Source organism: Lissotriton helveticus, chromosome 1_1 (genome assembly GCF_964261635.1).
Source record: "Lissotriton helveticus chromosome 1_1, aLisHel1.1, whole genome shotgun sequence".
NCBI classification, from domain to species: domain Eukaryota; kingdom Metazoa; phylum Chordata; class Amphibia; order Caudata; family Salamandridae; genus Lissotriton; species Lissotriton helveticus.
In genome coordinates, this window is record NC_136057.1 from 1,288,747,327 (window position 1) to 1,288,761,334 (window position 14,008).

At 47.2% G+C, this 14,008-nt stretch overlaps 1 protein-coding gene across 1 annotated transcript in view; it reads right to left on the reverse strand.

The window, feature by feature from the left end:
• Nucleotides 1-202: 202 nt before the first annotated feature.
• Nucleotides 203-14,008, reverse strand: part of WASL (WASP like actin nucleation promoting factor) — a 281,837-nt gene continuing 268,031 nt past the window's right edge. Inside the window, exons 10-11 of the mRNA XM_078680931.1 lie at nt 6,696-6,804; nt 203-2,713 (exon numbers count right to left, since the gene is read on the reverse strand). Of these exons, the coding sequence (XP_078537057.1) occupies nt 2,652-2,713; nt 6,696-6,804 (171 nt within the window). The 3' untranslated portion in view covers nt 203-2,651. The remainder of the gene's footprint in view (nt 2,714-6,695; nt 6,805-14,008) is intronic.

A 14,008-nucleotide genomic window follows, 5' to 3' on the forward strand; every position in this document is an offset into this window, starting at 1 on the left:
TTTGAACTTATTGTGTGTTGATTCGCTGGCATGTGCCAACTTTCCTAGACATGGCAGCAATACAGATTTATACTATTAATAACTGCTTTGTGATTGTAGGGTAATGTGCACAGAGCATTTAAAGCATACGTGTTGCATTCTGTCCTTCCTATTTTTGTACAATAGTACTTTGAACATTGATGGCAGAAAGAGACGAACACGGTCTGGACCAAATACATTTTATTAAGCTCCATGATAAATTGCCACCAGTGCAACATTCTATTCACTGTACATTTAAAAAAATTACATACAAACCAAGTATGTTTGACGGGTGAAAACAACTGAATATTAAGCCCTTGCAGATTTCAGACAATAAGTGATTAGCAGATGCCGCCTATGCATTCGGTATAAAGATGCAAAAGCCTCATGCTAATAGGTTCAGTTAGTTAAATTCAAATACTGTGGGGAAAGAAGCAATTACAGGTGCATAAATGATTTTATTTGGTTTTAAAAAACAGGAGTTTAAGTTATCTGATGGCCATGAAACAGTATCTTGTGCCCACAGTTTAAGTGCTGAAGTGCAAAAAAAATGCAGAGGATCACACATTCCTTGAAAGGCATGAAGTTATCTGTTGTTATGTTTAACGGATACTCTGTGTAGATGCTCTGCAGCAACACACCAGGCGTTAAATTAACTCACTCAATGAGTTACATTTATTGTCAATTTTGCTCGTTTCTGTCTGGTGATACGTAGTGCTAAGAGACCACAAGTTGGCAGATATAACACTTTATGGAAACTTAACATTAACGTAAGAAAGAGTTCTCCTAAATGCACGTTTTTTCGAGTGGGGCTTAACTACTTTACATGAATGTAAAATAAAACTAAATGTATGCCTGGAGCAGCAGAATAACACACCACTCATTGTCAATATTTCAGAGTTGAGATCATGGACTTGAAATTACACCATATTTTTGATAAATCTATAAAACATACAACCTAACCAAGAGAAGACCAAAAAAAATTCTGGATTTCAATTTTTGGCCACCAATTCGAAACCTGCAAGAGATTTTATTTTCCCCCAGCCCTGTACACATATTATAACGTTGATTACATTAAATGCAAATTTAGCTCAAAAGTGCATATTTTGAGCCTGTAGTATTAATTCGGGTAACATTGTGCATCATTAGTTTCACAACAGTATGCAGGTACGGTATATTTTTCATTTACTTAAGACAGACCACACAGGCTCAGCCTATTAGGATCAAGTGTACTTCAGCTCTGCTTCGCACTTGTCTTCTGATATCCTCGAACCGTTGGACCTAGATGCATAATTTATTTGCATTTACACTTAATTACACAACTTCTATTTATTTTCAGCTATTGAGAGTCTCCAATTTGAGATTCATGCGTTCAAACATTTTCTATAAAGGCCTGCTAGTGGAAGGTAAAGCTTGAGCATTACATTTAGTGCTTTTTGAAGGTTAAGTGTGCTCTCGCTTTAAAGCTAGTGTTCAACGTTCACTATGATTGTGCATCCTATAGGACGATACTAGGGTAAACGGCTCCTTTAACCGGACAGTAAACTGTATAGCGGTGTGCACACATGTACATATATACCTCTCCTCACTGTACAGTTGAAAGAAATGACTATTACAGGTTTTAAGTATACATATACAACTGCGGTCTTTGAATGTTAACATTCTGTATGGTTACTGTGTGGTGTCTAATGCACACTATACAAAGGAAAATAAGGTTTCCAAGTTCTTGACACTTCTAAAATTAATTGAACATGATTGAAGGAAACATACCCCTACAGTGTCAATCACCAAAAAAGCATCCCCAAAGGAGGAAATTATCAACATTAACAATTAAAGATACATTCATTTGGAAAATGGCTCGGTATCTGAATACACCTACCCTATACAGTAAAACTGTGATTTTAATTCAAATTAGAATAAAGAGCAAGTAGGGCACAATTAAATAAAGTATGCCAAATGGTTTAATTAATGCACGTTTTAAATATTGCTGCCATTCAACAGCGGATCTCGCTGCAGCATGGGTTAAGACACATTAACAGTTCATGCCAGTTTCTGCGCAGTCTCGTAGTATTTTAGTGAAATGCTGTTTTGCACAGAAATGTAGTGTGCTAAAAATCGTGCAAAAAGTTAGATTAGCCTCGCCTTCCAATGCAGCACTCCCTCTGCAACGAGGAGGCTAAATAAAAAGATCAGCATTATTCAAAAAATAGTGTAGTGCTCTTACTAAGTTTTAATACGAAAATCTAGATACAGAAAAGTAAGGTATGAAAATAGTGTTTTCTTTTTGCATTATAACTTACAATTAGAAGTGTTTTGTCGTTCTCATACGTTACATTGAAACTCCCTTATTTGATTCATGGAATGGAACATTTACATATCAACATAACGATGTAAACTTGCGCTCATCAAGAGGGAGTATCTTGGATGGTTATGACAAAACGTTACTGATCAGACTGAGGTATTGCACAGATTATTAAAAAAGCGAAAAGGCAACAAAAATATACAGCAAATTGGTAGAACATTTACATGATAATTTTACAGTATTCATAGACAGGAAGTAGTGTTTAGTATTCATTCACCTTAAAAAAAATATATAATATATATTCATATATATGTATGTGTATATATATTGATCAATCATCCCATTCATCATCATCTTCAAAATCTTCTTCATCATCTTCATCCTCATCCTCATCTAAAAGGAGAAAACAAGTTTCAATATTTATTAGAGCTCAGGCATGTGTACACCATCTCAAAATTGTATTTTCCCTCCACTCTCACTAATCTACCTCCAGGTCACCAAAAGGTTTCCGATTCTCCAGCGGTACCACGACCCATGAAGACTGAATGGAAGGTTCAAAATGTTTATTCAACTTTTTGACAGTGATACAGGAAATTGTTTTTACAGTTCGACAAATGTGTAAAACCAAACCCCAAATAAAAAATATTTGAGAAATTTAACTTTTCAAGTGGATCCTGTCTAAATTCTCGCTACCAACATATTAGTAGATCGAGAAAGATATCTAATTCAAAACTACTTTATAGGGCGAGACACAAAACTGTCTCGTCCTCTATTTGTCAAATTCACAGACCTTGCAGCATGTAGGTGTGAGGTAACATTAATTTATTCCCTTTGTAGAGTAGTAAGGCACACCAACTCAGGGATACAACGATTAGTGAATAGAGCCCCTAGAGAATGCCTTTTTAAAGTCAACAGCCTAATCCACTATTTAGTAATGATAAGAATGGCAAGAGCAACCAGTTTCAAGAGAAGTGGCTTGTTGATTGAAGCTACTGGTCGGCTGAAGAGACCAAGAGGATTCCATTAATCCCAACCCACAGCCTCCAAGAGGAAGAAAACAGACAATTATTTTTCAAGACGTTTATTACTGATAATTAATCCAGCGAAAACAAAACATCAAGGTTATCTCATGTTAACAATCAGAAGTTTTTTCGACTTTCCGAATATGAAATATTTTTGCAGGGAAAATGGGAAGTTTTGAATAAGGATGTATACTAAAATAAGATTTGGATATCCTACAGAGTAGTTAGGAAAAAGTGGACGGTAGCTCCTCCTGTGCAAGCAAGTGCAAACACAAACAAGCACTGGTAAAGCCAATAGGTCTTGCCTTTGTGAGAGCTATTGGATTTGCCATTATCTTTGAGCCATGTTTTACAGTAGCGTGGCAGCAGTTCAGCACAGCTAAGAGTTAGTGGCGTAAAGGAGAGTGGCGTGGAGTGGCATAGAATAACAGAGCAAAGATGGGTAGAGCAACATAGAGGAGCAGAGTACAGCGGAGAGGAGCAGAGCCGGTTGCTGTACTTGGGCTGTTTCAACAAATCAAGCTAAAGAAACCTATTTAATGTTGACTCTCAAATGTCAAATACCTTCACATTTTCAGAGCTTTTCCCAATTTTTAGTTTTATATTTTCTTTTTTATAAATGTATACTTTATTAATCTGCTATTTTATTATTTAAAGTTCTAAAGTATAAGGTGTTGTAGACCCCAGGCAAGGAACCACTGCACAAGCATTGCCAAATATGCGGGATTTAGCTCATATTATCCGATAAATGGGTGGCACTTCTCGTCCCCCTTCTCCAGTAGTAGGTTGACGTTCTGCTATAGCAGGTGCTTGAGCTATGTTTAAAATGTTTAAGCCTCCTCACTCCATACCACTGAGTTGTTCATAATAATCATGATCATTCTAATGCACATGGGTTGCATAATAATAGTGTATAACAAATATTCAAATATCAAATAACCAACACTGTGGATGCGTTCTGATTTCGGAGCCTGGGGTGGGGCTCTATAATCGCTCCTGCAGAGGCGAAATTTTGACAGGTTTTGAATGACTCCTAAAACAATCCTACCTCTGCATATCTTAGTACTTAAGAAATGAGAGATGCTTGCAATTTGTCCTTTTCTCTGAAACTGTCCTAGTTTCCGTTTGTGGGTCAGAAAATCCGCAGGGTGTGGATACATTTGGGTGGGAATTGGGTTGGGGTGAGACGAGGGAGAGAACTACCTCCTTTGTTTTCTGAGGGGAACCTACGCAGTAGAGGCTCTATTCTGATTTGTTGTATGATACAAAAAGGCTGAGAGGGTGTGGGAGTCTTCTAAAACAGACAGGATGACAGGATGCAATCTAATCTGGTCATTTTAAAAGGCATATTGCTCAGAGATAGTTTACTCCCACCATCTAAAGAAGTTTAACAGGCACACGACATGCTGCAGAAGTGAATACATAAATCCGGTCTCGTGGCCAGTGACGTGAAAGTCTTAACCGTATAGTAGTCACTTTTTGCACCTCTAGAGAGGATGAAATACTGCTGTGGCTGCTAAGAAAATATGCTACGTCTATATCACTGAAGCATATTTAAAGACAAACTGCTGGAAATTTTATCACAAAGGTTTTCTTTTATGAGAATTAAGGTGCCTTTATCTGAGCCTTGCTTAGTTGAACTTTCTCAACAAGCTCATCTGCTTTACTCCTAAAAGCCTATCCTTGAGAAAAGCTATTTCCATTGTCTACACTGCAAACTGGAAGAGCTTGGAGGTAGGATGCATCCAGGAAACATGCATAAACAACACCTGTACCCATCGACCTCACTATGTCAAAACATTTTATCAAGCCCCATAAGAGGTTTATGCTTGTACTTGAACGGAATGCACACTTTACCAGAATTTACTACATCATCCATAGCTCAAAACACATTAGTAACAAGCATTATTTCAGGTAATTCTTTTGTGATATAAGAAATTATGATTGGCTGCCCGGAGGGTAGAGTTGAATACAATCTATATTTACCATGATCGAAGTCCTGCACAACTATATAAACTCCAAACATCAATTCAATGCGCTCCATTTACAGCAGAGACTATAGGGTAGAGGCTGAACACTAGAATAGCACATAACTGGGGGTCACACAAGACTCATGGCACAGGCCTTTTGTCCAATATATAAAGCTAAAGAATATTGTTATGATTAAAAAAGTACACCATTAGAAATGGCTGCTCATTCAACCAGAGGCTTGCAGCCTTTCCTTGGCAAACGCAACCAACTTCTGGTATTGGGGGCCAGGAAGGCTGACAATAGCAATTAAGTTGAACAGATTATTTCAAAGAGTACGTCCATTATTTTATATTTTTGATATGCAAGGAATGTTATTTTTAGTTTGCATAGATTCAGCACAATACGGCAATATCATTTAATCTGATATATTAGTTTATCTTTTGGAACACATGAAGACAATTAGCCTTCACATGACATGTAAGCACTGGATTATTATTCAGACAATATGGCAGACAGTATGCTACACTCCTCCCTCCCCCCTTTCAGTTTACTGCAAAGGCCGTTTAACCGTTTATGTTTTTAAAGATACAGTAACGAGTAATACATAAAATATAAATGGCACAATCAAATTGGATAATGCGAACGTTTTCTATAAGTCGTAGCCTTAATTACCTACGAGGCTGTGGGCGAAGTGTTTATCATCTAAAACTATTTAGATTAGTTAACTTCTTACCAGTTTTCACTATAACTCCCATGCTTTGCACAAGTTCTCTCAGTCGCTTGCGCACGCGCACCCACGCACATTTCAGAACCTGCTATGTAGTGCATAAATGTCAGCAATGCGACACACTGGTTGCAAATAAATACTCTCAGAGAATATCCGCAAGAGTGTACGAAGAGTTTACAATATTTTGTCACAGAATTATGAACAGAAATCAGTAGATTTCAGCAGCTGTATACTTTCAGTAATTACTGACTGTGGGTCAGGCGTTATATTAACTTAAGTGGCAAATCTAGCTCTTCCTGATCAAACTTTTACGATTAAAGAAAATTTGCAGACTGAGGCCAAAATCAACCAGAGTTTATTCCTTTGAAAAGACATTATACTTTCTGTTACAACAGAGCGGTGATCTAGACCTTAAATAATTTTTAAAGCACACTTTATTTTCTGAACTTTGCCTAAAGAATTTCCTAAATTCTTGCTTAGACCAATAGTTTCCAAAAATGTGTGGCCAACTGATTAGATGCTACCCGAGAACTTCTCACTTACCTTATATTGTAGGGAGGAGAACTTCTCACTTACTTACCTTTTATTGTAGGGAGAAAAACTATTTCAGAAAGTAGAACAATGGGAAATGTAAAGAGGTGTTTAATGTTCATACCTGAAGAGTGAATGGCTTTACTCCTTTTTTGCATCACTTCCATTAATGCACCCACAATTCCTGAGGTGGGTGCAGGTGAGGAGGGCACTGCATCCATCCCATCGGGAACCTAAAAATAGGAATTCACAGTCAACAATAAATCTGCACAAAACCACAAGTTCAAAGGACCATATATGCAAGTCAAAAACAAACAAGCCTTGGCAATGCCAATAGGTGTGGCTTTAAAGCAATGTTATATGGCAAAGTGAAACATTACAAGCAGGTACCCTGGGAATGGATATGCATTTGTGTTGAAGCAAAGAACTGTAGAATAATATTGGTGTAGGTTGAAAGGTCAGGTGACAGTTGCACTGTCAAGCCAGATCTAGAAATCATGTAGGTTAGTGACTGCCCTCCTTCCATCAATGCTGCTGCAAGAGAAAAACGTCATAAATTATCTAGGTATCTAAGATGCTTTAAATAGCCTTACAATGTCATGTTTGTGCTCCTGAAAGTTGCACCTTAGGCAGCAGGTTAAATAAACAAAAGGATCACAACTGTTTGGAAGAAAAGCACTTTTTTTGTGGACATGCACAACTTCTGCCCAATCAAAACATGTACTCCTGGCTCCGAACAAGTGGGCGGAGCAAAAGTCTCTCCTTTTGGTGATTTTCACATAATGGGCTGGGGACAGCTGTGCTGTCAACGTAGACCATAAAAAGCAAGGACTAACTCATTTGGTTTCCTGGTGTAAAAAGAATGTTACATGATCAAGTTTTAAAGCAGGAAGTAGCTTAATTAAGGGGCAATTACCTGTATGAATTATCGCAAAATAAGATTGCAGCAAGAAAGGTCCTTAAAACTATTTGATCCAAATTAAACCAGGTCACATTTTATTCAGAATATTGCTTTGTTTTCTACCTCGATTATATGTCACGGTGGCCGTCTGAACAGCATCTACCAAATTTGAATACCTGAAGAACAAGTTACTTACCTTCGGTAACGATATATCTGTAAGAAACAGTAGTTAGTATTAGATTCCTTACCTTAGAATATCCCCAGGCGTCAGTCTGGATCCGGAAACTTTTGCGTAGCAGTACCCCTGCGCGTCGGTAGGCGTCGTCTGCAGGCGTCCCCTGCGGCTCCGCGTCGTCGGCGTCGTGCGCCGTGATGACGTCGCTGGAGTATATAGACGCCGCCTCCGCGCGCTGACGTCAGTTCTTTGCACACAGCTTTTCCGCGCCAGAACACGCAGAGCCATGTGAGAACTAACACTGGTGCCATTTGAAACTAGGGCCCTGAAAGGGATGACCTTAACCCTAGGTATCAGTTCGCAGAACGGGGAGGACGGGTGGGGCGGTAAGGAATCTAATACTAACTACTGTTTCTTACAGATATATCGTTACCGAAGGTAAGTAACTTGTTCATCTGAAAGAAACAGGTTAGTATTAGATTCCTTACCTTAGAATAGATACCCCAGCAATACCAACCCCGGTGGTGGGTCTGCGAACCAATACAACCTACACCAGAAAGTCCTGGAGGACCGAACGGCCAAAGAAGCCGTCCCTCCGGACTGGACTGTCCAGGCAGTAGTGCCTCGCAAAGGTGTGCAGCGAGGCCCACGTAGCCGCCTGGCAAATGTCCTGCAAAGGGACTCCCCGGCCCAGGGCAGTAGTAGCCGCCGTGGCCCGAGTGGAATGGGCCCTCAGCCCAACAGGAGGCTCCTTCCGAGCCAAAGAGTAGCATGCTTTGATGCACAGGACGACCCACCGAGAGATGGTTCGTTTCTGTACCGCCCTTCCCTTCTTCTCACCCACGTAGCCAACAAACAGTTGGTCATCCACCCGGAACTGGCGTGTGCGATCCATGTAAAATGAAAGCGCACGTTTTGGGTCCAGACGATGGAGCCGCTCTTCATCCTTTGAAGGATGCGGAGGCGGGAAGAAGGAGGGTAAGGTGATGGACTGCCCGATGTGAAAAGCAGAAACTACTTTGGGCAGGAAAGAAGGCCTAGTCCTAAGAACCACCTTGTCGGGATGGACGGACAAGAAAGGAGGTTTAACAGAAAGAGCCTGGAGCTCACTCACTCTCCTGGCAGAGGTGATGGCAACCAGGAAGGCCGTCTTTAAAGTGAGAAGACGGAGAGGACAGGAATGAAGCGGCTCAAAGGGAGCGCACATCAAGAATGTCAGAACGAGGTTCAAGTCCCACTGAGGCATCACGAACGGAACAGGAGGATACATGTGCGTGATGCCTTTCAAGAATCTCAGTACAATAGGGGACTTGAATAAAGATGGCTGATCAGGTAGCCTTAAGAAGGCGGAAAGGGCAGAAAGGTAGCCCTTGATAGTGCCCAGAGCAGAGCCCTGCTGGGCAAGAGAAAGAAGGAAGAGGAGAACCTCGGAAAGAGGGGCAGAGAGGGGATCCACAGCCTTTGCTGTGCACCATGCCACAAATCTTTTCCACCGGCAGGCGTATACCGACTTTGTGGAGGGACGCCTGGCTGCCAGAATCACATCACAGACTTCAGGAGGCAAGTCGAATGGCCTCAACTGTCGCCGCTCAATCTCCACGCATGGAGGTGGAGGCTGGACAGGTTCGGGTGGAGGACCGTCCCCTGCTGCTGCGACAGAAGGTCCTCCTGAAGGGGCAGGCGGATCGAGGGACCGACTGACATGCTGAGTAGCTCGGGATACCAGTATCTTCGAGCCCAGTCCGGAGCCACAAGGATAACTTGGGCCCGGTCGCGCCTGATCTTCTTCAGCACTCTGGGCAGAAGTGGTATAGGCGGAAAGGCGTACAACAGACCGCAGCTCCACTCGCGCCGAAAGGCGTCGCCGAGCGAGTGCCGTCTTGGAAACTCCAACACGCAGAACTGATGACATTGCGCGTTCTCTTCTGTGGCGAATAGATCTAACCAAGGCTCTCCCCATTGCTGAAAGACGCCGTTCGCCACGTCCGAGTTCAGACGCCATTCGTGATCCACCGAGCACCGACGGCTGAGTTCGTCCGCCCTGGCGTTCAGAGAACCTGCCAGGTGTTGAACCGTCAGAGTCACGCCCTGACGTTCCAGCCATTGCCAGAGGCGCAGAGCCTCCTGGCAAAGGGTCCACGACCCCACACCGCCCTGTTTGTTGCAGTACCACATGGCGGTGGTGTTGTCCGTGAACACCTGCACTACACTCCCGTTGACAAAGGGGAGGAATGCCTTCAGTGCTAGGCGAATCGCCCGCAGCTCCAACATGTTGATATGGAGCCGGGACTCCGCCGGAGACCAGATGCCTCTGATCTCCGCCTCTCCCAAGTGGCCACCCCAGCCCTGGAGGGACGCGTCCGTCACAACCACGTGCTCTGGTTGGGGAAGGGAGAGGGATCTGCCTCTGACCCAATCGTGGTCCGTAAGCCACCACTGCAACTGTCTCGCAGTGCCCTCCGAGATCAGGACATGGTCGGACAGGTTGCCATGATGCTGGGCCCACTGAAACTTCAGGTCCCACTGCAGAGCCCGCATCCGCCACCTGGCGTGATGCACCAGAAGGATGCAGGAGGCCATCAGCCCCAGAAGCCGCAGCGTCAACCTGACCGAAATCCGGGACAACGGCTGAAAGATGGGAATCAGAGCCTGAATATCCCGGACCCGCCGTTCCGGAGGATAAACCCGAAACTGCGCCGAGTCGAGAACCGCTCCGATGAAAAGGAGCTTTTGAGAGGGACACAGGTGTGATTTTGGCACATTGATGGAAAACCCCAGCTCGTGCAGGAGGTCTGCCGTCATCTGAAGGTGGTGGACGACTGTTTGGGGCGAGCCCGCCTTCAACAACCAGTCGTCGAGGTAGGGGAAGACAAACCCCTAACCGGCGTAGATGAGCTGCGACCACCGCCATCACTTTCGTGAACACCCGTGGGGCGCTGGTAAGGCCGAATGGGAGCACGATAAACTGAAAGTGCTCGTGGCCTACCGTGAACCGCAGGTAACGCCGGTGGGCCGGCAGGACGGGGATGTGAAAATACGCATCCTGCAAGTCCAACGCTACCATCCAGTCTTGTGGGTCTAGAGCAGCCAAGACCTGAGCCAAAGTCAACATCTTGAACTTCTCCTTCCGGAGGAAGCCGTTGACGTTCCGTAGGTCCAAGATAGGACGAAGGCCCCCTTTGTCCTTCTTGGGCACCAGAAAGTAGTGGGAGTAGCAACCACACCCTACTTCTGGCCCAGGAACGCGCTCGATGGCCCCCTTGGCCAAGAGGGCCGTAACTTCCTCCTGCAGAAGTGTCAAGTGGTCCCCCGACACACGGTGGTTCTGCGGTGGCATGGCTGGAGGAGTGGACTCGAAGGGGAGGGAGTAGCCCCTTCGGACGAGCTGCAGCACCCACCTGTCCGATGTAATCGTGCGCCAGTGGGAGTGGTGATGACGAACCCTGCCACCCACTGGCGTCACATGGGCCCGAAAGCTCGGACTAGGAAGATTTGGAGGCTGCAGCGGGGGGAGGTGTGGACTGACCTCGCCGTTGCCCTCTACCGCCACCACGGCGGAAACCACGGCCGCCACCGCGCTGGGGAGTGTTCTGCAGCGCGTGGCTGGCAGCACGCGTGGGACCGCCCCTTCCTTGGCCACGAAAGGGGCGAAACGAACCCTGCTGCTGGCGCTGGGTCGAAAGACCCAAGGACTTGGCCATGACCCTGGAGTCCTTGAAGCGCTCAAGCGCGTTGTCCGCCTTGTCACCGAACAGGCGACTGCCATCGAAAGGCATGTCCATGAGGGCAGTCTGGACATCCGGCGAGAAGTTGGCGGATCTCAGCCAAGCATGGCGACGAATCGCCACCGTCGTGGACATAGCCCGTCCCAGCGAGTCGGTCGTGTCAAGACCACACCTAATCGAATACCTCGCCGCGTCCCGGCCCTCAACCAAGGCCTGGTTGAGCTTGTCCCGCACCTCCTGCGGCCACTGCGGCAGACACTCCGCGACCGTGTCCCACAGAGAGTGGGTGTAGCGGCCCAAGAGGCATGCGGTATTACAAGACCGCAGTCCAGCACTCAAAGACGAAAAGACCTTCTTGCCAAATTGGTCATATCGCTTCGATTCCCGCTCGGGCGGAGCCGACGGGAAAGCGGACTGGGAAGTGGAGGCCTGGATCACCAGACTCTCCGGGGAGGGATGGGTGGAAAGGAAGGCAGGGTCGTCCGAACACGGACGGTGACGCCTGGCAACGTTCCGGTCAACCGGTGCACCGGAAGCGGGCCTGGACCAGGTGCCCAAAAGGACATCCGTCAGGGCCTCATTAAATGGCAGCAGAGGCTCCTGTGGGCACGACTGCGGTTTAAATACTTCGGTGAGGATGTTAGGTTTCACCTTAGCGACGGGGAGCTCAAGGCGCAAAGCCTTGGCAGCCCTCATCAGGACCACCGAATAGGCAGCCCCCGCCTCCGACGCCACAGGGGAAGGCGAGACAAACCCAGGGTTGGGCGACTCGTCCAGACCACTGGCCTCACCTAAGTCACCGACCCAGTCAACATCATACTGTCAGGCTCGTGACAAAGGGTCCTCAGACCCCTCCCAACCCTCTCCATATTCGTCCTCATCGCCATAGGACGAGTCGACGATATAAACCGGCTCCTCGGAGCCAAGGGGCCCCAACGGCACCGGACTCGGCGTCGGACGACGCCGGTCCGACTCCGCGTCAGGAGTCAGAGAGGGATCGGGGTGGCGCCGCGCGGCGCCGGGGACCCGACGCCGGCCGGAACCGACGGCGGAGTCACGGCGCCGCGCGGAGGCGGCACCACGGGTTGCCCCAATGGAATCGGCGCCGGGGAGGCCGGAGGACCAGCCGGCGACGACCCTGAAGGGCCTAGCGGCGCCGGGGCCGGAGCTGCCGGCGGCGCCGGGGCCGGAGCACTCGGCGGCGTCGGGGCAGGTGCACCCGAACCGCTCGGGCTCCCAGACGGGACCGACGGGCCCGCAGGCGCCGTAGGCCCCGCCGGAGGAGACATCGCCCTCATAGCCATGAGGAACGCCTCAATCTCCTCGGGCGACGCGCCTTCCCCAGGGACCGACGGGTATGGGGCAGACGGCGTCGGCGACCCACGCGGGGCCGCGGGGCCACCCGAACCCCCGGCCGCATCACGCGGGCGTCGGGGGGAGTCGGGGGTACGATGATGACGCCCCGACCTCTTGTGACGCTTACCTGATGAACCGGAGGAATGGTGGCGACTCCCGGAGCGCTCATGGCGGCTCCGCGATCGCTCCCTCGACCGCTCCCTCGACCTCCGACCGGACCGGGACCGCTCTCGACGCGGGGCCGACACTCGGAGTTCGAGCAGCTTGCGGGACCGCTCCCGTCTAGCTTTACCTGTCAAGGCCCGGCAGTCGACGCAAGACTCGACGTCGTGGTCCGCGCCCAGACACCGGAGGCAGAGTCGATGGTGGTCGGTGACCGACATCATTCGGTCGCACCCGTCGCAACTCTTAAACCCGGGCATCCTACCGGCACCTTGAAGAAGAGTTAAAGTTAACAAAACTAGGTCAAAAGACCGGAGTACTGCTCTTCGGATCTGCGCTAACTGGCGCGGAAAAAAGAAGAACTGACGTCAGCGCGCGGAGGCGGCGTCTATATACTCCAGCGACGTCATCACGGCGCACGACGACGCGGAGCCGCAGGGGACGCCTGCAGACGACGCCTACCGACGCGCAGGGGTACTGCTACGCAAAAGTTTCCGGATCCAGACTGACGCCTGGGGATATTCTAAGGTAAGGAATCTAATACTAACCTGTTTCTTTCAGATCTTGCAGTTTCCATGGCCTGTCTCTGACAATAGTAAATGTTTCTCTGCATGGAGCTATAGCTAACGTTAATTTAAACACCAGTAATGCCAGTCGTGCAGGCTTTCGCATAGTAAGGAAAATGTTACTTCCCCTATATGTATCTGTTCAGTGCATGTAGTGCTGTAGATTCACATGCTGTGCAATCAACTGCCATCTAGTGTTGGGCTCGGTCGTGTGCAAATTGTTTTTCTTCAAAGTCTGAGTCACGAGGTATAGTCACTCCACCTATTGCTGGTAATGTGCATGGACATAGGCTTTGTATTTAGATTGTTTTTCCACACGGTGGGTGAGGAAGAAAAGGGAGCGTAGAGATACAGAAGATGACCATGCATAGAAAGAAGAAAGAAAGGTATTCGCAACAACCAAAGGCCTCTAGGAAGGAGAGTAGGCACATGGGAATCTACATCACTACACGCCGCAAACAGATGCTTCCAGGTAACATTATCCATTCGTAGCATGTGTAGCTGTAGATACACATGCTAGCATAAACTGTAAAGCAGTCCTCCCCTAAGCGG